Source organism: Sciurus vulgaris, assembly GCF_902686455.1.
Source record: "Sciurus vulgaris genome assembly, chromosome: 9".
Taxonomy (NCBI): Eukaryota; Metazoa; Chordata; class Mammalia; order Rodentia; family Sciuridae; genus Sciurus; species Sciurus vulgaris.
Window position 1 is genome coordinate 24,185,386 of NC_136469.1, and position 27,088 is coordinate 24,212,473.

The window sequence follows — 27,088 nt, forward strand, 5'->3', positions numbered from 1 at the left end:
AATATGTGATTATTGTCTGCACCCACTCTAAGCTGTAAACCTCAGGGTCTTTGGTATGTTCACTGCTGTTTCTTAGGATCCAACAAGAGCCGGGCACATAACAGCAGGTCATACTGTGTGGAATGAATGGCCATCTTCTCACTCAGTGGTATGTGCACCTCACAAGCCTCTCACACTGCTCATCAAATACTTAATGATACTCAGAGCCTCTATATTTAATCCTAATTCTATAACCATCTCCATATCCTCTGTCACTGATGCAGAAGAATGAGAATAATCCCCAGGGAAAGCCAATGAACCTGTCTGCAGCCACTGCGATGGTTTCACTAAGAGACCTCTCACGCTGGGAAAATGAAATAGATGCAACAGAAATCTAAACGCTTGCTATGCTTCTTGATTTAGCTACTGAAAATGCCCCCCGCCAGCAGCTACCATCGGATAGCTATGCCCAAGTCAACGGAACTTAGGAGGAGAAGGGTGTGGGGCAACCAGTACTACCAACTGTTCTGTTACACACTTTATTTTTGAAAGCCAAGGTTGAGAAGATGGTGTGCAGTTCTTTTATGGTAGCTTGTGCCCTGAGATAAATTTAATGAATTAATTTCCCTTGCAAGGTTAAAAAAAGTGACTTTCCCATCAAACATCAATAATTCCTTGCCTGAGTTTGGTAAATCCCCAAACTGAAAGGAGGTATTTAAGTGACTTTGGTCATATTTATACTTCATATGAGGATTTCAAAGCTCCTTGTTAATAACTTAGAGATGCAAAACCTTAACATTTCTGAAATCACTACCAAAATGTGTTCACTGTTACACACGATGTTTAGAGCCTTTGACAAAGACCTATCCTGTACGTGACCATAATTATTATATTTATGACCTGTAACTCAAAACATCATTAATCTTTTTGTTCTATTCCCTAACATCGTACTCCCTCTAAAAAAATTCAATTTTTCTTTATAAAAATTGTTTCATGCTTACTATAGAAGAAAAAAGACAAATGAGTATACACAAAACAAAAAGCAAAAGAAAAAAGAAAAGAACCACAAAAAACAACCCATTACCAAAATTCATATCAACACCCAAAGACAACTGCTCTGAACATGTTGGTGAACCTTCATTTTTCTTTTTCATGTCTAAATGTCTTTTCTCAAAAAAAAAAAAAAATTAATTACTATGAAAGGCGTGTAATCCAAAGCAAGTCTTAGTATGACACCAGTGATGGTATTTTTAAAATACCACATTTTCGAGTGATAAAAGTAACAGTTGGGAGATAGACCGAAGTGCTTTAAAAATTAACATTTTTCATAAAAATGAAAAACAATTTGACCAAAAATAGTGTCAAAAATAACTTTCACATACCGAAAGCATGCCTACACGTTAAAAGCATTTGTAAGGGTACACATTTTCTTTTTCTTCCTTTTGCCCCTCCACCCCCACCCCAAGGAAACTTTTCCTGCTTTTTCCCTGGCAACTGCCAATACAGTGCACGAAAAATTAGTGAGCAAAAAATAATTGGCCTGAGTCATCTTGCCACAGAATGGTTACCTAAAATCCACATCACCAATTAATTCCTGCCTCCACGCTGAGAAGACCAGCAGCCAGGGTTGGAACTTAAATCTTTTTTTTTTTTTTTGTAAATCATTCTATCTCCTGGCTCTCCCACTCTCTAATTATCCCATTTCCTGGCCTCCTCCCCATTCCTATCACACAGTCGACTTCACCGATAACCTCACGGGCCTCTTTGCTGGGACCCACCCATTCATGAATTTTTCAATTGAAGGACCCCCAGCCTAATTCCATTGAAGTTAAAAAAGAAGAGACTGATGGGGGTGAGTCATCCCTAGCTCCTTACGGCGGGAAACCAGACTGCAGCTGGATGAGTCATTTTGCCTGGAAAGCCCCTGGTGGGAAAAGGTACCAGAGCCTGCCTATCTTAGGGGAAAAGATCATGAAACTGGGCAGGTGCCAACACACAGGCCATTAGAACAGCACTCCTAAGTCAGTGTACTTTGATATCTTAGAACCAGTTCCATGTTCCAAATATCTCCTAGAGTTTTTATTCCCAACATTATCATTTCTCTCTCTTTTTAATTTTTTTTGGACAGGGGATTGAACCCAGGGCACTTAACCACTGAGCCACATCCCCAGCCCTTTCTATATTTTACTTAGCCACAGGGCCTTGCTGAGTTGCTTAGGGCCTTGCTAAGTTGCTGAGGCTGGCTTTGAAACTCCAGATCCTCCTGCCTCAGCCTCCCAAGCTGCTGGGATTATAGGCGTGCAACCTGGCTCTGACCACCTTCATTCACTTTTGCAACTTTCAGGTCTATCCTATTTCTTATGTCATATTTAAATATGGTCCTGCCAAAGTTGACCTTGTCCAAAGCTGTCATAAGATGTCCAGAGAGATCTGGTGTCAGGCAGTTAGCCTGAGAATACCCAAGACAGTTACTTCTTTGTTCAGAATTAAAAGAACTTACTGACATTTTCTGATTATAAAAGTCACATATGCTTATTATAAAATGGAAGTCCATGAAATCTAAGTAACAATCACTTGAAACTAAACTGAGTAAACTCAATATTTCTACATTTTACCCTTCCTGACCCTTTTTCCTTTGTGCTCACATTTTTACAAATTCACCGGGATTTATAACCTGATTTATATTTTCATGAACTATAAGAAAAACTCATGTAGCTTTGGCTTCTAGTTGGGGGAGCTCCCTGAAGAAAAAAAGGCTAAGAATTACTGCCTTCTCCTTATTTTTGCGTCGTTCATTTAGAGATCGTTCACTATGGCTCCAAATTATATTTGTAAGTTCCAAAAAAATTCTCAAAAGAATAAAAAGACTTGAACACAAAGGTTTCCCATTTTACTCTTCTTAACCTTTAAAATACATAAAAGTAATGGAAATTAATGGAAAACATAAAAGCATAAATTAAAAAACAAAAGGACGTCTCTCACGCCTTCTTTTTTTCTATTCTTCAGTGGTAATCACCGTTCAGCTTATTGGTCAAGAAATTATCTATCGATATACAAGCACACTGTGTGCGCCTAAAAGGTACTGCCTCTTTAAAAAAATAATGGGACTATGTCATTATGTCACACACCTATTGTCTACAGTCAGTTTTTTCCATGTCTTGGACATCTTTTCAAATGCGTTCTTACCTAGCTTCTTCATTCCTTTTTTGAGGGCTGTGAAGTTTTCCATTAGAGTGCTCCACGCCTTATTTCGCCAGTTCCTATTGATATTCAGTTTGTCTTCAGGTCTTTATGCTGCAAAGCACCTACCTTAGAAGTATTTGCTCAAGTCCATTTATACATAGGATGAATTAATAGCATGGGCCATTATCGTCCAAGTTCACAAAGTAACAGGGGGTGTTTTACTTCTCTGTGACTTGGGAGAATGCATTCCTCTAGGTATTCAACGTAAGTTGGAGTTCTTAACATCATTCTTCCTTATGGAAGCCCCACAGCGGCAGACAGGGAAGGCGAGGACTGGGATAAGACAGGATGCAGAGGCATCTGAGGGTAGACAGCCACGGGCAGGAACAGCTGCGTGCAGGTGGCGATGGCCTCCCTAGCGCCCGCCTCTGCACTCATTTCCTGTAGAGGTGGGAGAAAGTGCCTGGACCAGGCGGGTGTGGAGCCTGGCGACTGGAGAAAACTGTTTCTCTCTTCGCTTGTCAGAGACAACTGGAAAAGTGTCAGAACACAACATGCTGGATATATTTCCCAAGCAAGAAGGAAGTGTCATGCAGAAATTTTTTTTAATAACTTTAAAGAAAAAAAAAAAACATATTTCCATCTCATGGGTGGCTGCAATATCACATTCAGGCCTGAGTTCCCATTTGTCTCACATAGTTTTCCCACTGTATTTGTGGGAAACGCCTATATGAATTGCTGCACTATTTAGATTAAAATATAAAACTGTCCTTCAATTACATAATTTACATGAAAAAAAAAAAAAAAAGCTTATTTTCTGGGCGTGGTGGTGCACACTTGTAATCCCAGCTGCTGGGTTGGCCAAGGCAAGGGGATCACAAGCTCAAGGCCACCCTGGGTAACTTAGCAAGACTGTAGCTCAAAATAAAAAAATAAAGAGGGCTGTGGATATAGTTCAGAGGTTGAGTGCCTCTGCGTCCATTCCAAGTACCTCAAAAAAAAAAAAAAAAAAAAAGAACTCATTTAATAACAGTGTGTTTGAAAACACTTGTTACATCAAAGATGAAAAACAATTCTACATAAAATAATTCTAATTAATTTCAAACTTTTCAATATGGAACTCAATGACATAGGGAATTTTATGACTGGGAAATTTATTTTACTTGATGACCTGAAAATCAGTATTGGATTTTCATCAGTATTGGGTTTTCACATTGAATTTTATTTTGTTTTGTTTTGAGACAAAACAAAGGTCTTGTTTTGTTGCCCAAGCTGGTTCTGAATTCCTGTGCTTCAGTGATCCTCTGGCCTCAGCCTCCCAGATAGCTGGAACCACAGGTTGGTGACTTGGGCTTTCACATCAAACTATCTGAAGGCTTCTCATACCTCATCGCTCCAGCTTCCTTGGTAGTTGACAAATAGTGCGGAATCTAAGTTGAAACAGTGAACGCACGGCAGCCCTGCAGTCTCTCCTGCCACATTAAACCATTTTATGCTAAAAGGAGTCACTCGGTGATACTGTGAGCATGCCCACTAATTGAAGAGACCAGCCGTATTTGTAAAGGGATCCATTTTAGATTGTGGCAAAAGATAGAGCTGCATTATAATCGAAGTCTCATGAAATCTCTTTAAAACATTTAAAACTACTCTATTTCTACAAATAACATGGCCTTTCAACAACATACTTTCTTTCATCTAAGATTTATTGAGCAACTATTTTGGGTGCAAGCTTCTGAGATAATGGCCAACAAGAAAGTTTATGCCCAATAGAAAACCTACATCTACCAGAAGGTTGAGGAGAAACCAGGGAACTGCAAATGCCTAAGGACATCAAAGGAAGTGGCACCTGGTACAGTTCTGGAATTCTAGAAAATGACTTCTAAAGAAAGCAGAGACCATTGATTGAAAAAAAAAAAAAGTTGTACATGGGGGCAAGGTGCATGCGCATGCAAAGATTAGACCTTATCATGAGGCAATAGGAAGGAACCAGGACCCATACACGACAAGACCTGTCTTCTGGAAAGGTGAGTCTGGCTGCTGGATGGAGGGAAGGGATCAGAGGGGGTGACGCTGGGTCAGGGAGAACAGCCGGGGGTTGCTGTTACAATAAGAACCAGTGATGGAGACTTGACTAAAATTATTGGCAGTGGGATTGAATGAAAAGAACACACTTAGAAAGATCTAGGAGACAAATCAATGTAGGAGGCATGGTAATAGAATGGAAGCGGAGGGCAAAGAAGAGGTAATGACAAAAGATGGTGGCAGAGTAACCCTGATTACCCTCTCCAGGTAGCACCTGGCCTTTATGCTTCAATGCCTCACTTCCCGCACCTACTTGTATTTCCCAAGGGCTACTGAAGTCTAGGCCTCTGTGGTAGACCAGGATGTGGGGGGAACTCACTCTCTTGAGAACAGTTTTAACCAGTGACTGTATAAATATCCCAACCCTCTCATTTGTCAGGTAAGGAACTCCCAAGTATGTATCCTACATTCCTACCCTACCCAGAGTTCCCTCATCAGCTTTCCATCACTGTGACAAAATACTAGAGAAAATCAGCTTATAAGGGCAAAAGGTTTATTTCAGTTCACGGTTTAGGAGATTTCAGTCCATGGTCACTTGGCCCCATTGCCTTTGGACTTGTAGTAAGGCAGTACACTATGGTGGGAGTGCATGGAAGAGGAAACTGCTCACCCCATGGTAGCCGAAAGTAAAGAGAGACACAAGAAGAGGCTGAGGGCCCTTTTAGGGCCTGACCCTAATGACCTAAATTCCTCTCATTAGGTCTCACCTTGTAATGGTCCACTTCCTAATAGCACCAAAGGCTAGCGACCAAACCTTTAACTCATGGGCCTTTGGGGAACATTCAAGATCCACACTATAGCACTAGGAAAATCAATCTCCAGTTGTCCATGTTGGTAAACTGTTGCATAATGTTCACTTTATTGACTGTCTGGTTTCCCTGGCTCATGACCCTATGCCCTGTCAGGGCTTCCTGGTCTCACTTCCTGAGAAACCTAACTGCATTCAAATCTTTGTCTCATAATCTGCTGCAGGGGTAACTCAAACAAATGATGTCTGAACTTCGGGTTGAGCTATGGTGGGTAATGATGATGGTGTCAACCAAGGAAAACAGGAGGGGAAGGTCTTCATTCATTCATGAATTCCTTTTGGAGAGGAGGTCTGAGGAAAGTGACAGGTAGGAGAAATGACAAGTTCAGCTGGGACCTGCTGAATTCAAAGGAGCTGCAGAGACCTTTGTGGGAGACGTCTCCGCACAACAGCTGGGGATGGTGAGTGGAATGCAGTATTAAACAAATGCAAAGAATGACCATTCTCTGGCACTTCTGGTTAACGTCTCTGATTTCTGAATGACAAACTCAGAAGAGCTAAGTATTGCTAAAGGCAGCTCACTAACTGAGGGAGAATGAGGATCGTCATTTCATTAGCTCTATATCCAAAAAGGGCCATGGTGTGATGTGGGGGTGTCTTACTTTCTCACAGAGGGGCACCCGTCTGGCCTACATATGCAAATACAGAATGGATTTGTCTGAATGAAAATAGATAGTCTAGCTTGCGAGTGGAATGACTTTTCTAATTTTTTTCCTACCCTGGTTACCGGAGGGTAGTTGCTGCCCTGAAAAGGAATAAACACAAAGAAGAAATTGTAGGAAATGGAATATGTATGTTTGATAGCAAAGGAATGGAAGGACATATTGGATATACAGAAAAGGCCTTGTAGATTGAATTAAGCTATCCCAAGCTGAAGCCAGGGCCACTATATTGCAATTTTCAAACAAATACTCTCCATCATCCATTACACATACACAAGAATTTGGCCTTTTATAGCACGATTTCTTCTCAAGGCATCTAAATATTCTTTGCAAAAGTCAAAACACAACCGTAGGCACCACTGAGGCCTGATGATCAGCATTCAGAACGTGGGCCTTGTGTGAGCATCTCCGTGTTTGCTCTGTTCAGTGGAAGACACCAGATCAAGGCCAAGGTGGCCATAACCCTGGGGGTCACCTGGCCTGGGAAATAAAGTCCTCAAACTGGATTTTTAAAAGAGCTTTTGGACCATTTCCTACCAAGTACAGATATGACAGTGTTGCTGTCTATCTTTGATATCAAGTGACTCAACTCAGGTGATAAAAAGGCCTCTCAAACGCCCCCTCTATCCTTTTGGATCTTTCTAGATACCTCAGGTAAGGCACCTAAACTGGATACTACTTTCTCCTTTGTAAAGGTTACCACCCTTTAAAATAACCAGTACATTCGGGTGTAAACCCACAAATGTTGGTTTGCAGAGACCAACAATTTACCTACTTTAATTAGTTAAAGTTTTGAGAAGGGCTAACTCAGACACCAAGCTGACAGTGCCTTTTTTTTCTTTTTTTTTTTTTTTATTGTAAACAAATGGGATACATGTTGTTTCTCTGTATGTGGCGTAAAGGCATACCATTTGTGTAATCATAAATTTACATAGGGTAATATTGTTTGATTCATTCTGTTATTTTTTCCCTTCCCCCCACCCCTCCCACTCCTCTTTTCCCTCTATACAGTAGTTCCTTCCTCCATACTTGCCCCCCTCCCTAATCCTAACTCTAACCCTAACACTAACCCCTCCCTCGCCCCATTATGTGTCATCATCCACTTATCAGCGATATCACTCGTCCTTTGGATTTTTGAGATTGGCTTATCTCACTTAGCAGGATATTCTCCAATTTCATCCATTTGACAGTGCCTTTTAAAAGACCTTTCTCTACAAATAGAGCTTAGTGGAGCCAAGTACTTTACGTTGGAAAATACCTACACTAAGACAAAGTTCGCTGATAAGGCAGAGATGGGGCTACTTGGAAGAATGGTTTTTAACCCCAAATAACGTTACCTGCCTTAGGAAAATCCATAACGAGAACTCTCTCTCCAGCCAACAACCGCACAGATTGTATCTTAAGGAACGCTATAAGCCGCTGGAAGAGTTTTCAGATTTGAAACACAACAGAAAGAGGAAGTAACAACCTAGGTGTCCTCAGTCCAGGGCCACCTGCTTGTGCTAGAATTAGAAACGTTCCTGCAAACTGTAAGTTGTATAACTGAAATCCGCTGTCGTCATCATCGCCGTCTTGGTAAGAAACTAATGCGCATCCCTACCGATGGCTGGGAGGTGAGCACTCGGCCATCTAGACACGCTTATTTGTAAATAAGCCACGTGGCCTTGACAAATGCAGAAACAGTGTCATTAAGCACACAGCTCAATGAATTTCCACAAAATTAGCTGTCCATGTTGTCAGCAGCCAGATAAAGAAACGGAACATGCAGCCACCTAGAAGCCACTCTTGTGCTCTCAGGAAGCCCAACACTGTACCTCTGGAGAAAGACTCAGGGGACTTGCCCCTTCCCCAGCTCCAAGAGCAGGTGGCAGAAGGTAAGGAGTAAATCCCCTGGACTAGACTCTGATTTTTCCCGATTGCAAACAGTTTGGGCCCTAAAAAGACCATGGCAGATGGTAGGGTTCTTGAAATAAAGGGGATGTGGAAGGAGCTTGGGGACCGAATCTCCTTCTACTGGAAAGCGGTCAAGGACTAAACCCCTGTTCTCCTGAATCCCAGTCTAGAACTTTCTCTTCTGCACTGCTGCCCGATCACCAATGAGTTCAGCATGTTGTATTTTATTTATTTAACCAGACTACTTTAACACAGCTTTATAGAAACTATTTTTATGAAACAGGCAAAGCATCAAAATCTCCTGTGGTCTTGCAGGGCTTGGGGCACACACTTGTAATCCCAGTGACTCAGGAGGCCGAGGTAGGAGGATCGGAAACTTGAGGTCAGCTTGGGCAATTTAGTGAGGACCTGTCTCAAAAAAGAAAAAGGGCTGGGAATGTAGCTCAGTGATAATGTGCCCCTGCGTTCAAGCCCCAGCACAGAAAAAAAAAAAATCTACTAAGGTTCAAAGTTAGAGAAGTATTTCAAGCAACCATGACATTATTACCAGGCATTAAAGGAAAAAAGAAAAGACAGAAATGGAAGAATACAAAATCAGAATATAGTAAGAAACAGCCAATACTTATCATATAAACTCTTCCAAATATCTTACTTAAGGACTACTTTCTCTTCCTAACTTAAGGAAGGCAGGCCATCAGTAGTCATTAAAATGCCAGGTGCTAGGGATGCATGTGGGCAAATGCCAGGGCAGTGCCCTTCTTCCTGTTCACTGGCTGGTGACATGTCATCTGGCTTAGCAGGCAGCACGGTGGGGCAGAGAGAGAGAAAATGCACTGTGCACTCCTGGGCTTGAATTCCTAAACTGCCACTTGCCAACTCGATGACTTGGAACAAGTTATGAAATCATCTGAGCCTCCATTTAGTCATCTGTAAACTGGATAATTCCCACGTTTCGTTGAGTTGTTTCCAGAAGTAAATGCAATAACAGAGTCCTGAGCCTGACCACTTAGTAGATCCTCGATGGCGGTAAAGAACGAGCCTGTGTCATCCGAAAGGAGCAGAAGTTAAAGACACACACCAGCACCCGATGTTCCATTGTTTATCTACTACTCAGTCTGAATTTAAAAAGAGTCTGCTGTGTTTGAGGAAGGATTGAAGAGACCACTCTGCTGAAATCTAGGATGGTTTTGTATCTCTGTGTCAGCCTCCATCTCTTGGTGCTGGGAAGTCCCAATATACGGGAAAGTGACACGTGCTCATTAAGATGTATTTTTCAAGCCAGCTGTCTTAAAAAGGTCTTTTCTATCTGATCACAGCAGGCTGAGGGTTCTTGCAGGTGGTAACAGAATGCAAAGTACTATTTATTTACATTCCACAAAGTATATGACATGGTGCGACTTGGATTAGATCAACGGGCGGAGCAGAGGGGAAAATGTATCATGAATCAGCCTGGGAACAAGGCAGACAATTCCAAACCAGTTTTTTGATTTAACATCAAATCCCAACTAGCACACCTCATCCTGAAAGGAACTCAACTTCCCCTCTGCCTACCCAAAGAACCTCGTTTTGGGAGGGATGCTAGCGTTCTTTTCTTATTATTAGGAGGTTCTAAATAATAACACGAAAAGATTTTTTAAGGCAAGTTAGAAAAGAATGGAGGTATAGATTTACAAATATAATTGCTGATTTGTTTCCCATCATCTAACTCCAGGTTCATCGAAATAACAAATAGAAGCACTGGCAGCTACCAACCCCATGGAAGAATCCCACGGAGACCCACATTTCCCTTCACACCCACTCTGGTTGTATTTTTTGTTTTTTTGGCTTAATACAGAGCAAACACACTGTGACTTCAAAATCAGAATAATGCAGAATTGAAGCTTCAAGAAGCAGTGAGGAAACAGACTCTTACACAGTTACCTTAATAGCCCTTCTTTATTCAAAGGCGATGGCAAAACATAAATAGCTGTAGAGGCAGCTCTAATGGGTCTATTCTTAACACAGGACAGTCCCATGTGCCCTGAAGAACACCTGACTTCAGGAAGCTCTCTCCTATGAAGGTAAATCTTGTACAAGTGAGATCACTATAAATTAAACAAAGTACATTAAGTCATACACAATCTGCAATTTCTCTGACAACGGGAAAGCTCTTATTTCTTTTGTAAAATTGCCACCAGCAATACCACTCGCTCAGGGTACACTCAATAAGCCATTCAGAGTGCTAAGGGTGTTTTGTCCCCACATCTCTCTAGCAGGAGGTGGCAGTGGTTTTTACCTTGTCCGTTTAATAGGGATTCCTGGGTTGGTAGTGTAGCTCAGTGGTAGGGTACTTGCCTAGCAAGTGTGAGGTGCTGAGTTCCATCCCCAGCACCACACACACACACACACATACACCCCTGGACTCCTGATATCAACACTAAGACAAGGGACCATGTTAGGTCTGGGCTCTTGAGCATTCTCTGGCTCTGAGGAAAGTCAGTCTAGAAATACTGGCAGTAGCTGAGGCCAGGACACCGTGAAGCTCTGTGTTTATTCTGTTTCTCTGCGTCGGTGGCAGCTGTGAGTTTCAGATACCATCTGCCGAAGGCAAATGCCTAGTTAACTGTGCTATTCTCGATTTCTTCACAGTCCACGGTCCTACCACTCTTATCCCATTCTGCTCCTCCCCTGATTGCGTCCCTCTTTCTCCATCAGGCCTGAAACACAGTCACAACACACTGAATCTACCAGGGATCCCTCTGGCTCAGACTGCTTCCACCTGAAATGATCCTCCCATTTGGTGTCTCCCCTGCCTGCCTTGTGGCTTTACTTGGAAGGTACCTGGAAGAGAATTCCATCCCATTCACAGGTTAGTCAGCCTGGCATTGCTAGGAAAAGCTCACAGCTTCAGAGGTTTCTGTTCGTGGTTCATGGGCTCTGTTGCTCTCGGCCTGAGAAAGCACAGTACATCATGGCAGAAGGGCCTATTCACCTCATGGTTGCCAAGAAGCAAAGAGAGAGAGGAAGGGGCTGGGGTCCCAATATTCTTTTTAAGGACGAGCTCCCAATAACCTAACTTCCTTCCACTAGGCCCTGCCTCTTAAAGGTTCCCCCACCTCCCAACAGTGCCTCGCTGAGGACTAAGACTTTAACACAGGAGCCTCCTGAGGGCATTTCAGATGCAAACTATCGCAGTATCTATGGTTATACCAAGATAAACTGCTGAAATAATGCTAAGTGTCTGCAGCATTTGCCAGGGACTTCTTAGACTGGCAGAGGCACACGAAGGCTCATTACTTCTGGTGTCCACCAATTGGGAACCTAAGATAATTCTCTGGGCTGACATTTGTCTTTGCATTTTCTGTAGAAAGAAGAGGTTTGCTAAGTAAATAAAGAGTAGAAATAATATTTTAATGGCAATGTTTAAACTACCTGGGAGAAGATGTCTAAGGACCCCATGGCTTTCATTTATATACTAACAACAAATGCTCTACCTGGTTGTCCCCTTTCTGGCTGCTTCATTTCTGCACAGCTACTGTCGTTCTCTAATTCATCCTGCTTATGGCAAAGCTGAGCAGTCTCCTACACCAGGTGACTTCTCCGTTTACTTCTCTGGCCCCCTCCTCCTCCTCTCTCCCCAGCCCTCGTTGATGATGCTACCCTAGGACTAGAAGACTCTCAGTGGGCTGTCTTTTACCATACCCTCCAACAATCAGCCATCTGCTGCTCAAATGGTCTTCCAGAATTTTCTGTAAGTATCCCTGACTTTTTTTTTTTAACCCCAGAACTTTGAGAGTCTCAACTCTGTAGCTTCAGCTTCTTTGTTCCCAGAACTGGATTCAGCAGAGTACCAGACTAAACGTAGGTCTACAATATCTACCTGACACCCTTGGGACCAGATGCACTCTGGGATTCACAGTTTTCCTGATTTCAGGATGATGATGCAGTACATCAAATGTATTTTAGGTAGCACCCAAACAGCACTGGTGCAGCACCTGGTCAAGCATGCTGATATTTCTCCAACAAAACATATGAATTTCTCCCTTATTTAATATATAAATAGCTTCCCATTATGCTTCACCACAGAATAGTTTATTCAAAAAACTTTTTTTTTTTTTTGACCTCAGAATTGCGATTACAGGATAGGGAGCTGTTGTAGGTTTGCCATATATAATGTCCAGACTTTAAATAAATACATTTTCTTCAAAACTCTCCACAATTCAAACTTTGGTTAATTTACATTGGTCTTCTCCACAGTTAGAGCAAGTTACTGAGGCTTTCCTTACCCACTGTGTTCAGATTATGAGAATTTCATGAATACAAGGTTGCCCTAGCATTTACAAATTTTCCAATTCTAGCTCTATTTCTAAAGCATTTTCACCTCGCTATTAAGAAACAAAAATCCCTGTTTAGTTGTTTATTTTAGCAAAATGGCAATATGTAGTAATGATTTTGGTCGCCTTGGGCCTCAAGAAGGCTTTGTTGGAGTGCAATTGATTATCTTTAGCAGGGTGGATTTACATTTAAAAATCCCAGTTATGCTCACTTCCTACCTCCCCACCTCCTGCAAAAAAGAGTTCAATCCCCAGCACCACACGCACACACAAAAGAGCTAAACTTTAAAGTATGAGTTTATCTAACACATAATATAAGTCTATCCAGTGCATCAGAGAAAAACAAAAACCTCTATGCACAGTTAAACATACTAGTATCGCTCTTCTGAACTTGACCAATAAGTCCTTCTTTAAATACAGTCAAGTCAAACACAATGCAAGCGATGCAGGGCTTGTACATACATCATGGGACGCTGGCCGTACGGGTCACAGCACTCTAACAGGCAATTCCTAGGCAGTTATTTTGACATTACAAAGTCGCAATCCATCAACTTAACAGCAGGGCAATAATTTTGGGACCAGGGAGATGGCTATTCAAAATGACACTGTGGAAAGTAAACAGTAGTTCTAAGAGCCCTGTTTGCGAATGAAGACATAAACTAAGCAGAATTCTTTCCACCTCTAGAACCAGTTATTATGTAATGTGCTCTTGTGTAAGCATGTTATTTCTGGGGGTTGAATAGAAAAGTTGTGCCTGCAGGGCTAAGAGAACATGCAGGTACCTGGACCTGGCTGGATGTGTGCAGATGAGAAGAGCTGGATCTCTCATAACAATACCTCTTCCTGTGTCTAAACCACTTCCACTGACCTGTGATACCCCAAGCCTACATTTTAGAAGCTGTAAGTTACCTGACTCTGCATACTGCAAATTAATCAGCTCTCCAGTGCCCTATGATATGGGCCTCCTCGGGGATACAGAAAACACTTGAATTTTATCTTGAGAGGCTAATGGGGCCAACAATCCCACAATGAGCCCTTCCTAACCCACGTGGCCACGGTCTCCCATTCTGTTCTCCTGGACAAGGATCCCCCTCCCCTGCACCCCAATGCTTCTGAGATTTTGTCAACAGCTGGGAAAGAGTAACAGCTGGGAAGTTCCTGGCTGCTAGACTGGTGCTGGGACTGGGGTGGGAAGTGGGAAGGGGTGCAGACTACACCTTAGACATTAGAGTGGTTCTCTAATGTTCTCATTTCACAATAACCCCAAAAGTACATGCTTGAGCCCTGACGGGTGGCCATGATGCTGATAAAAGGACAGCAGCACTTCTTTTCTTTAACTCTGGAAAGAGGAAATCAAAGAGGAAGAATGGGTAAGAAATTATGTACTTGGGGGCTGGGGAGATAGCTCAGTCAGTAGAGTGCTTGCCTTGTAAGCACAAGGCCCTGGGTTTGATCCCCAGCACCCAGGAAAAAAAAAAAAAAAAAAAAAAAAGAAAGAAAGAAATTACGTACTGATGGCTGAGAAAGCAAAAAAGAGCTTTGGAAGGATACATGTAGATATGGCTAGGAAGAGAGATGGCATCTGGGTGATTAAGATTTTCTTGATGAGCTGTGTTTGCTTCTATGGAAACCAAAGTGGTCTCTGTGGTGGCCCACACCCCACCGGGGTCACGACTAGTCAGACTGGGGACTAGTGTTCTTACCATAGCCCTTCCCTATCTTGCTGCTTGCCTGAAATGCTGACAACATGTGAAGCAAATTATTTTCAGTTTAAGTTTTGCTATTTTAAGGAAAAAGAAATTCACTGTATGACAAAATACCAACGAGTAAGAACAATCACCTCTTTAAGCAAAGATGAGGAGGTTATCGCCATCCACATTTATTTTATTAAATGTTGTAGCTGTTTAAATGGTGTTTCTCCCTCTTTTCAAAAACCTCCCTTCATAGAAACAAGTATAACGCATTAGTTCAAGTATCTGAAAATTCACACATTTCAGAAAAGCTGTTCTTAAGCAACCAATAGAAGAACAAAGTCAATGCTGGTTCCATACCTGGAGCTGATATTCTTCCGTGAAGCACAGACTCACTGGGCAGCAGATCTTTTGAATTGGAGGTGAATGGTGATTGTCTAAATGTGTCTTCTGAAAAGAAAGGGCTGGGGGTGGGGAAGGAGGAGTGAGGTTTAGTAAATTAAAGTTATTTAAGACACCCAGAGCATCTGGCCCCAAATATATATACACACAATACTGCACAAGGTGTTGTTCTAAATAATGTTCAAAGATAATGAGATTGTATTTAAGACAGAGAAAGACAAGTGCCATCTGTCCGTTCTGCCTATTGGTTTTATATTTAGGACACACAGATTAAACATCACCTTTGAAACACTGTTGAACCCATTGAGGGGGACAACTGAGTGGTCATTTTACTCTTGCTCAATGCTTTCTCTGTATCGCTGTATGGTGTGCCCAAATAAAGACCAACTGCCTGGGTCAGAATCAGAAAGGGCTTATCTGTTTTTGTTTTTTTTTTTTTTTCCTTTTCATTGTGGAGATGGAACTGCCAGGCCTGGTTCACTGGAGATCTGTCATCTGACCCCTGAGGGCCTCTGGTCCCCACAAAAACTGTGATTGCAACCAGGAACTGGGTTTAGGGCTGCAGGAGTGAATCCTGAAAGCACCTGAGTGACCCTGAGCTCCCCTACTTCCCCAGAAGCAGGACCACAAACTCCAGCCAGGGTTTCCCCCTCATACCACAGCCACAGAGAAGGCAAAGGTTTGAATGCTGTTAATGAAAGGGTTCTAATCCAGGGATGGGTCCACCTTCCATCCCTTTAAAATAGATTGTGAAAAAGTATCGCAATCACAAGTGAGAATACCGCAGTATCCATCAGAATTCAACCTGGAAAACGTAAAGCCCTATGTACAACAGAGAAAATTCAACCCGGGAAAAGGGGTATCCAGATCCATGGGGCAATAACAGACCAGGGATGGGAAGAGTAGAAAGCCACCACCACCCTGGGGCTGGAGCGCCAAAAGGAAGAGATAAACGAAGCCCAGGGCCTGGGGCCACCTGGTGAATGGGCAGAGGCAAGACGAGTCTGCACAGGGGTAGTCGGAGCTGGAGCTGGAGCCACACAGTCCATACAACTGCTGTGAAAGGCCGAAATACACGGCTCCTTAAGCCCCACCCCCAAGACCCACAGGACCTCTGATTGGCTGAGCCTTCTCAGTAGGCGGGAAATGCAGCACTAAGGGATCCGCCCCTTGCAAACGGCATCTCAAGCAACAGATCCCGGAGAGCACACACCTAGGACTCTCAGGATTGCTGCTGCATTTCTAAACGTGGCACGAGGCCATGGTCACTATTAGTAAACATTAAAAAGGAATTATTACGATGAAAGTGCAAGATAAGTTTTTTTTTTTTTTTTTTTTTTTTAAGTAAAACATACATTGATAGATAATAGAGTTTTCAGGTGACGGTTAGGCTAGAGTTAATGCAACTTTGCCTGGCATGCTTTTTATTTATATCCTAAACACAAGACAATTTAAATAGATTAAAAAACTAACTGGCTAGTCTGGCATTGTGGTGTACATCTGTAATCCCAGCTACTCAAAAGGTTGAGGCAGGAAGATGGCAAGTTTGAGACCTTTCTGGGCAACTTAGTGACACCTTGTTTCTAAATAAATAAATAAACAAATAAAAAGTAAAAAAAGGCTGGGGATGTGGTTCAGTGGTAGAGTACACCTAGGTTAAATCCCCTCTACCACAAACAAGTGAATGACAAAAACAAACAAAAACTGGCTATAGGCTAGGGGTGGGGAGAAGGGAAGGGATAGATTTGTAATTTTATACCAAACACTTCATAAATTGCAAGCTGTAGAAACACTTTGAAGGCTGAGGTAGCAAAGCATGGCCTCTAAGTGCATTCACTGGAGAGTAGGCAGTTTTAGGTTCAAACACCAGTTCCACCACTTAACAGCTGTATGACCTTTGACAAATTAACTCTCCGAGCCTTCATCTTGTCTGTAAAAATGGACTGATAAACAGTATCTCACATAGAAGCTGTGAGGATTAGGGAGGGTACATGGAATGTGCTTTGCATGGTGTCTGGCAAACAGTTAGTGCTCAATAAATGGGGGCTATTTTATTTTAACTTGATTCTCTCTCTAGCCCAAAGGGGAGCATAAATTAATCAAGTTTTCCAAACACGTTAACAAAAAGGGTAGAGTTTCCTTTGCAACAACGCCATTACAAAACAAATGGAGGAAAGGCCACTCTGATTTTGAAGAGGCTAATTTTCAATCCTTCCGTTAAAAATCCTGCTAAAGATCAAGAACATCTAAGGAGACCAGAGGATTGTTGGCTGAAGCCCAGTACAACACTGCTCATGATCAGCTCTGAAGCTCATACACAAGGTGACAGTGACACCCTGGTGCCTGAGTGGCTGGTCCACATGGGAAACACTGCAGGGGCACATGATGAGGTCAGGCAACAGCCCTTTGCATGACTGTGACTCTGGCTGTAGAAGCTCTCCTGAAGTCTTCAAGTTCAGGGGAGCTCATGGAACTGTAGGTCTGAAATTCACAGACTCCCCTTTGGGAACACCAAGAGTGCCAAGAACAGTTTCCAAAAAGGGTGTCTAGAAATAGTGCCACAGAGAAACATGAGCGCCGGCTTCATTTTTACAGTAACGACTACAGTTGTTTACAGTGGCTGCCCTCAGCTTTACAGTAATTGCTCAGCAAGTGCGTATGACGTGCCAGCCAGTGGGAACAGAAGCGTCAGCACGCTGGCTATGGCTTGGGATCTCAGGGAGCTGGCAGACCAATCACATCCATAAATGGGGTGTGCACAGGTGGTCTCAGCTGTGCAGGAGAGGGGCACAGTGTTACCACGGGGCCGGCCTAGCCAGGAGGCCAGCAAGGGCTTTTCTGCAAAAACCCACTGAGAAAAATGGAGAACAGGGCTGTCAGGCTTCCAAGGACGGCGTGGGGGGGGGGGGGGGGGATGATGACCCAGCACCACGTGAGATTACAGCCAGTCTACACAGCTGGAAGAAAGCCCAGTGAGGAGTGAGGCTGGACCCCAGCGCAGGGACTGCAGCTCTGTCCCAACAGAAGTGAAAGAACTGCAGCATCTTAAGTAAGGACTTTGGCTTCAGGATGCTCTGTGTGGCTCCAGGGGCAGCAAGGCCTGGAGGGACTTGCAGAAGACAGAGCAGCAGTCCATAGGGAACACGGTGATGCTGGTGGCCATCACTGCAAGCCAGCAGTGGCCTGTGCAGATGGAAAAAGTGCTTAGAAGAAGGCAGGTAAAGATGACAGGCATGTTGAAAACCAAGCCTAGGGTTTCTAGGTGAAGCAGCAGAGGCTGCCGTGCAATGTGTGGGGAACAACCTTCTGGGTGAGCTCTGCATCTTACACAGTGTGCACTGCCACCCATGTGAGGACCAAGACCTGTTACTGCTGAGCTGCTCGGAAGAAACTGAGCTGGAAGGGAGACGGTCACTGAGCAAAGCAACTTTCTAAATAATTTTCTACCCTGGAGGCCACTTCATCCTGAATAGCAAAGAATTCTTCTCCTGCAGGAGGGAGTCTTCCAAATGTACAAATGCACAAAAGCAGCAGCAATGTCTTATGGGGGCTGAGAATGAAGAAAATTCTAGAAACCAAGGCAGCACAAGGCCTTATCTCTAACGGGTTAACAGAGCATCAGTCTCAGGTGGAACAAGCCATGGGCATGCTCTGCATTTGTACAGGGAGGTGGGGAGTGCAGTGGGCTAGCAATTTGGAATCAGAAGGATTTGACTGAGTCTGAGGTCCTTATTGGCCACTTAGTTAAGTGACTTTTTGTCAAGTCAATAATCTTGCTAGCCTCAGTTTTATCATTGGAAAAGAGGTTCAAAAATACTCTTTCTAGGGACACTGTAAGCATTCAATGAGGTATTATAGTCTCTGGTACGTAGCTCAAGCTCAATCAACAATAGCTACTAACACTAAATATCTAGCACTGTTTTAAAATGCTGTGTGTATGTTGACTTAAGTTAATTCTCACAAGAACCCAATAACCATTGTTATTACCCCTATTTTACTGGTAGGCACAGAGAAGTTAAGTAGTTGCTCCTGCCCCTGAGCTAAGCCAGGATTTGCATCTGGGTAGGCTGGCTTCCCTGACCAAGAGATCTTGGGTGATCTCTTAATGCCCAAGGAATTCTAGACAATGTGGATCCAGGGATCCTTCTTGGAATGGATAAAGTAAAAGGCAGAAACAGAGGCAGGAGGGATGAAGAAAAAGGAGCCTAGGAAGTTGAAGGTAGTCCTTTGCAGTTGAGAAACAGTGCAAGTGAAAACAATTTTAGTCATTAGTTTTCTCTAAAATAAGATATGCTCCCATTTTCTAAAACTCCTGTAACCCACGGACGTGGTCAGTTTGCAATTTTGAACAGTCTCCACTGTCTGTACCCACTGCTTTTGAAGGCAAGTTGGCCTCTCTTAAACCTAATTGAAAAAGAACGGGTACTGAGGCCATTAGGTGTTTACAGATCGCCATTTAGTCCTGAAGTCTGTGGTGGCACTATGGTAATTGTTCTGCTGTGCAGAGCAGCACTGCTTTGCAGGAGGACAAGAGGGATGGATAAGCGAAGCTGGAGGCTTCCCTGTAGCTTCTTGCACTTGCTAAGTGGATCAGTTCTCTGGTAACATCAGTCATCTTCAACTCTGACCATGTGCTGAGAGGACAGGACACCTAGAAGTGCAACTTGGGACTGAGCAAGGTAAGTTCTGGAATATGGAGAGAGTATCCCACACATGCTTTTTCTTCTCCAGAGCCTCACAGTGTGTGGAAAGTGGAGAAGTCACTGGCTCTCTGCTGATGCCTGGTTTGCAGTGGACACCACACCCAAGAAGGTAGTGCTGAGGCCAGTACCCCATGCATGCCGTTCAGTGACTGTCACTGTTGGGAGAAGGCGATGGGGACGGAATTTCCAGGAGGTGCCGGATATAGGCACACCGAGGGAAATAAATCAGAGTTTACCGTGTATGGAGAGGCACGTTTGTACAGTCCTTCACTTGGGAACTTAACGGTTAGATTATTGCAGATAAGGAGTCGGTATGTGAATGTCCTGTGGCTCTGGATCCCTGACTCTCCAGCTGCCCAGACCTTTGTCATTTCATTATGAAAAAGCCCTTCTATCTGAAGGTTAGCTAAGGAAGTGAAAAAAAAGCAAGAACTGTGAAAAATAAAAGAGACTGATTTCTGGTTAATATTTTATAGTAAAAAGGTGGTAGAAGAGAATGTTGAAACTAATACCTCTTGGGAGAGGGGATCGTCTCTTACTTTCATTGAACAAAATCACCATCTACCAGGACACAGGGTATTCCCCTTGGCCAGGGACACATGCTACCTGGAGGACTGAGCTAATTTATTTAAATATTCCACAAATATTCAGTAGCAGCATCTGGGAGTTGTGGGTTTGGACTGGATCAGTTCAAATGCTCTGCTTCTTGTCCTGTGTCTCATTACTTAGAGAAGATGTCTTACGAAACTTCCATTTAAGTTTCTTTTCTGGATAAAAGTGAACCAGATGTTGAAAGTGTGTGTGTGTGTGTGTGTGTGTGTGTGTGTGTGTGTGTGTGTGTGTTTTCTGTAGAAAATCTAAAGGGTAAGATACAAAGGGGCAGTGCTGTCATTGAGACTGGACAATTTCAGGCCTAAGATGGTACAGGCTGTGGGGTCAACAGCTCAGGGCTGCAAAAAGAAAGATTTACAATAAATAATAAAACAGTCCATAAAAGATTATGGCTCTAAATAGTGATACATTTTGCTAAGTGCCGATGGTGGCACAAATATTTCCACCTTTAACATCGAGGGCTGACAGGGAGCTCCTCTTCATGCAGAGTTAGAGCGCCTGGCTCCTTAAAGCCACCCCTCCTTGTGCGTCACCACTGAAACCAGAACGTTACGGGAATTCTCATTCTGACAGCAATAATAAAAACCAAACAAAAAGCAAAAGAAAGAGAAGGTGGGGGCAGCATGTGAGAGAAAGTTTAGAAAATAACATTGTGTTTAGGATGACACATAGTTTTAAAGGAGCAACATAAAAGAAATATTTTTTTTTTCCTTTTAAAGGACAGCAATGCTAATTCTCAGCACTGCACTTGGGAAATGCAAGGAGAAAAGAAAGATTCAACAAAGAAAGACTGCTCCAGCATGAGTTTTTACTCAGAACTCACAAGGACCTAGGTAGATCAGGGTGGAATAAAATTTTATTTAAATGTAAAAGTCCTTTAGTGATATCTGACTTCTATGTACACACAAATGCTTTAGTGAATGGGAAAAAAGTGGATTTTTTGAGTAAAAGTACTTGATTATCTGTTCAGCTATGTTTCATATGATAAGAAAGGGCTTCTAGATTTCTTCCAAGAGCTGGGTAAAATATGTCTAAAAGAATTGGGTTCATTTTCCTTTTGTTTGTTTTATTTCAAGGAAAATTTAAGAACAAGTTCTCTGACTCGGATGTGTCTGAGAAGCTGTACATACTGCAAAGGAGAGCTGGAGGCCTGGGTGGACAGACTGGTGGGAGCTCAGATTTGCTCTCCAAAGTGGCACTAGGACCCTGGACCACTCAGCCAGAGGGCTGTCTGTGCCTCCTGTGGACAGGGCTTCCTCCTCTCCACTGAGCCCCAGGTACTAGTTCAAGACACTGCAAGACTGGTTTATGGTATTGATAGATCCTGTTATTTTATAAGAACTGAAATGTCATATATTTGCCTAAAACCATTGAATTGGTATTTTAAAAATAGCTCTGCTGGGCTTGATGGCTCGCACCAATAACCCCAGGTACTCAGTAAGAGGAAAGAGCAAGTTGGAGGCCAGCCTGGACAATTTAGTGAGACCCTCTCACAAAATAGAATTTTAAAAGGGCTGGGGTGGAGCCTAATGGTAGAGTGCTTGTCTATCATGTGTAAGGCCCTGTGTTCAAATCCTGAGCACTGCAAAGCAACAACAGCAAAGCACACACAGGCACACACACACACACACACAGATCCTCAGCTCTGAGTCACTTAGACCTTGTGACACACCCCAAGAGTTGCATCCTGTATTGACATTCTGAAGTGAGCAGGAAGCTGTAGCTGAGACAACAATCCTCCATGTTCCCAGAAGCCACAAGAAGAAGGAGGCAATGGATCAAAGTTATTCCAAGAATAAATCTTACACTAGTTCAAAGACTTTCTGAATGTGTGGAACATGGATGTGACCAAATTAAAATGGATACAGGTACCCTCCATATCGAATCTCCATGTCTACCTTATGAAGCTAAAGGAAATGAGAACTGGAAATGTCTTTGAACAAAAACCAGAGCTTGCTAACAACAAAAGATTACAGTCTTTGCAAAAGAACAGAATAGTTTGTTTGTTTTTTTTTTAAACTTCCTAAACTTATCAAATGAGAAAGATGAGACTGTTTGAAGATAAGGAGTAGAGGAAATACTTGGATTATTTATAACTATCTTCTCCACATTTCCAAAAGAAATTCCCTAGCAGGCTGGACTAGTGTGCCGGGAAATAGGCTCACAATTGAAAGACAAAAACCTTGTCACTCCCCTGCTTTTCCATTTTTAAAATGATCAGGTAATATTACAGGCTGAATATCCCTTAACTGAAATGCCTGGGATCAGGAGGATATTTGGGAATATCTGTATATGCATAAGGAGACATCTTGGGGATGGAAGCCCATTCTGAGCAGGAAATTCGTTTGCTTCCTATCTCATACACTTGAAGGTAAGTGCACATAATATTTTTAGTGCTCTCATGTTTCACTGAGACCTGTCACATGGTCCAGAAGTGACATTTTCCACTTGGAGCATTGTGTTGGGATGCTTAGAAAGTTCTGGATTTTGGAGCATTTCAAATTTCAGATTTTTGGATGAGGGGTATTTAATATGTATTTCATTTTCAACATAACTTTCATGACTAATGCAATTTTCTTCACTCTTTGTGTTGATTTTATTTTTCTGAAATATTACTTGATTAATGTATTAGTTAAAAATCCAGAATGTTTTTTCTTTTTATATTTATGCTTAAAAATATGCATTTAATATTTCTTTTTGGCGGGCTGGGGAGATAGCTCAGCTGGTAGAGTGCTTGCCTTGCAATCACAAGGCCCTGAGTTCGATCCCCAATACCGCAAAAAAAAAAAAAAAAATTATTTTTTAATACATGTATATGTTTTGCCACATATCACTGATGGTATTTGAAGTTTAAAAGGTAATCTAAAATGAAAGAAAACACAGTTTTAATGGTATTCACCGACCCTGCCCTTCCCTTTTCAATATGCCTCTTCCTGAATGATTTCATTTATTTATTTAATGTAATAAAAAGAACCCTGGTGGGCAGGTCTGGGAATGTTGGGGAAAAGAGTACCCAAGATTAAAAACGAGTGTGAGCCTCTGCCCTGAGGATAACCCTGGCTATCCGAGACAGAAAATTCCTTATTCAAACTTAAAAGGAGCACAACAGAGACCTCCAATGACCCCCGTGGGCTGGGCCTGGAAACCCAGCCATCCATCACGTTGGGCTCACACATTTTCAAAGAAAAAGGGCCTGTAATGAGTAAAACTTGAATTAATCTCATACACTGCAAGTGTCAGCGGGGACATTTATCTACAAATTGAGGCTGCCACTGCAAATCCAGTGGCTTTCCAAACGGGGCCTTTGGGCAGAGGGGAACCAAGGTCACGCCACCGTTGACTCCCCACAGACACCAGGTTTCTTCTTTTGTTTTTGGAGGGACAGGCGAGCTCAGGTGTGCTTCCTTCTCCTCCCGTCCCACTGACGGGCTGCCCACTTGGCTGGTGCAGATCGAACAGAAACTGCCCAGTGATTTAAAGCTGAAGGTGGTGTTAATTTTTTAAGGTGTAAAATGGTATTGTGGAAAATATTCTTATTTCTTATAAGAGAGACATACCAAAGAATCTGGAAAGGTATGTATCTGGGAGGTGAGTCAGAACGCAGGAGTGGGGCTGGGGGTGGGGCTCAGTGGCAGAGGGCTTGCCCAGCACGCGTGATGCCCTGGGTTCCATCCTCAGCATCACAGACAGACAACACACACACACACACACACACACACACACACACACACACACACGAAAAAGAATAAGAATGGTTGCATGACAAATGTTGATAATTATTCAATCGAGGTAATGGGAGATGGAGGTTTAACACTTCATTCTTTCACTTTGCTTTGAAAAATTTTCATAATTACAAAAGATCAGTAGCAAGAACTGAAGAAAAATTTCAGCCCAGATAAGGCATCAAACAAGAATAAATGACAATAAAAGAAAAAACACAAAGAAACAAACACAAACACTTCACCGTAAGCAAAATGATCAATATCCCTAGAATGAATAAATAAAAAGGTTTTAACCATAATATATGATTTCAATCTCCTCATTAGTTAAAAAAAATTGTTTTGGGCCAGACTTTTGAAATTCTGTCTGTCCCTCTGTTGTTCCCTCTCATTGGTAGAATTCTACATACATTTTTTTTTTTTTTTTGGAAGTCAGTTTGACGATCCCTAGCGGAAGACTGAAAGACCTAAATGCTTTTTTGAGTCTTTTTATCCTAGCACTGTTTACATTACCAACAAGCTGGGGGAGGGGGAGTCCTTGACATCCAGCAACAGGGGACTGAAAGAATAAGTGACAAGGTACCACACATGCAAACTCTGAATACAGTGCGAACATTTGAAGAGCAACACCAAATTACTTTTACTGACACGGAAAGAGGTACTTACTATATTGTGAGACACAGAAGCAAGATTATACAACTAAATACATAGTAAGATGCAGTTTTCACAAGAAAACATATACACTGAAGTAGAAAGAAACTAAGCAAGGCCACACATCACTGACTTCGTAGTGGCTCTTTCGGGCCAATAAGATTATAAGTGATAAATTTTTCCTTCTGTAAGAGTCCCCATATTCTCTGGAAATCAAAATTATTTTGAAAACTTAAAAAAAAATTAGCTATCAAATTTTATTATTTAGGATCCTTTACTTATGAACAGACTCGGTCTTGCAAAGAGTGAGCTTGGAGGGACAGCGGTCAAAGACACGGGCAAGAATATCTAAATTGGGACCCTCAGCATCAGTAGCTTCAGCTTCATTAGTCCAGAAGCTACGGAAGGAAGAAACTGAATAGTACATGGTAGAAGAAAACCAGAGCATCTTAGAAAAGAAATATACATGGGTCATGTTTTATATTTTCTTTGAAAAAATACAATGACTTCCATTTGGGGTTGTCATAAAGGTGGCCAACAGGGACGACTCAACACTGAGAGCTCAGGAAACAGGTTCCGGTTGCTCTAGCATTCACCTACTGTGGAGCCAGGAAACTTCTTAGGACAAGGAGCACAATGCCCGGCCTTGTGAAGGGCCCTGCAGTGAAGAGGCCAGACCCGGGGAGCCCCGGCCAACCGCAGGCCAAGGAAGTGAACCCTGCACATCCGGATACTGGAAATGTCAGCGGGAGGACCTGATCTCCCACAGGAATCTGATTTCATACATAAACAAAGACAATGGGCATTCTGCTGAGGTGAGCTGCACACAGGGCCCTGGTCTTCCCTGCCATGATGCAAGACAGTGGCTGCTGTACATGGTACCATGAAATGTGGACACTCCCGGCTGCAGCAACAGGCAGTAGCTGTCTGGCCTCTAACAGAGCCTTGCTTCTCATATTTTGCTAGATTTCTAGTAACAACCACAGAGACTTTTTTTTTTTTTTTCTCTTGGCATTGCTGGGGATTGAACCCAGGGCCTTGTGCTTGAGAGGTAAGCATGCTACCAACTGAGCTATCTCCCCAGCCCAACACAGAGACACTCTTAGGCTGAAGCCAGCATCTAAAGCCACATGCACCTTTGGGTCACAATGCTCCTACACCGCCGGCATGGGTAGCCAGCGAGCACAGGCTTGGGCTAGCTGCTTACGAGACTGACAGATGAGACTTCACTGCTGACAATCAGGAGTTACACAACCAGGGCAGGAGACCACTGCAAGCCAGTAGGAACACAGTGGGGAGAGCCCGTTGAGAAATGGAGGAGAGAAGTCACAGCCCTCTTCAAACCCTGCAAAGGAGATTTAAAGGTGCCCCTCTGGAATAACAGAACACACAGCGCAGTTCAAGGTGCGCAATTATTTCAACCAAACGATTCTGTACAGTTGCCACAAATGGGAGGAAAAATGGCAGCTCATACCTGTAGGACCACGAAGTACGGGAACAGATAAAAGTACTGCTAAATGCTTGGTGATGGGAAGGGGAAAAGAAAATGAAATGGCCACAATACACAAAGTAGCTTCAGGCCTGGTGTAGTGTGTGTGTGCATGTGTGCATGTGAATAATAATCTACTGTTTTTAAGAATGAATTTTAATTTCTTTGATTAAAACTTACAGGTAGTGGAAAAGGATGTATTTTCAATGAAAAGACTCAAGTCAACATGTGTGTCAGAGCAGTTGCAGATAGTGGTGTAGGCTGTGCACTGCACAAAAGCATCAGAGATGGTTAATATCACAGACATCAAAGATTTAAATATTTATACTGTGACAGTATTTCAGTAGATGGCAGTGTAATAAGAAACATATCTTTAAAATTTTGCAGTGGTACCCTGCAACCCCCAAATAGCCTTGTCTTCAAAAAAAAAAAAAAAAAATCGTAACTGAAGGGGCTCTATAAAATTAGCAGTAATTTCCATCCTTTAGAAATAAAATTCTCAGAGCATTTAATTTAAAATCACAAAATAAGAAGGGTAAAGGGAACATATGGAGAGGTACTCAAAAACCACCAATTTCATTTGCTCTGTTTCCTGTTTCCTTTCTTAATTGCTTCTGCCTAATTCAGTGTTCTCTGAAAGTAATTTTTACTTTTTAAGGTAATACAGCATTATTTTCTTATGCTCTCCAAAGAAATGAAAAGGGGAAATTGCCTGAATTGAAGCAGCACATCATGCTTTTACAAATTTGAGCAATTTCTATTACTGAATCATAAATATTTAAGGGCAGAATTGAAACCATCACACAGGGAAATTCTCTATTGGACACTTCCAAGTGAATATGTCTTTTAGCAAACACTGTTTGTGCCATTATCTAAATCATAGGAAAATAGCCCACATTTC

General features: G+C 42.5%; 1 protein-coding gene across 10 annotated transcripts in view; it reads right to left on the bottom strand.

The window, feature by feature from the left end:
- The window catches only part of ZNF827 (zinc finger protein 827), a 162,292-nt gene that overhangs the window by 42,143 nt on the left and 93,061 nt on the right, over positions 1-27,088 (bottom strand). For all 10 annotated transcript variants that reach the window (XM_079154128.1, XM_079154126.1, XM_079154131.1 and 7 more), the window contains exon 8: positions 14,972-15,075. In XM_079154128.1, the coding sequence (XP_079010254.1) occupies positions 14,972-15,075 (104 nt within the window). The remainder of the gene's footprint in view (positions 1-14,971; positions 15,076-27,088) is intronic.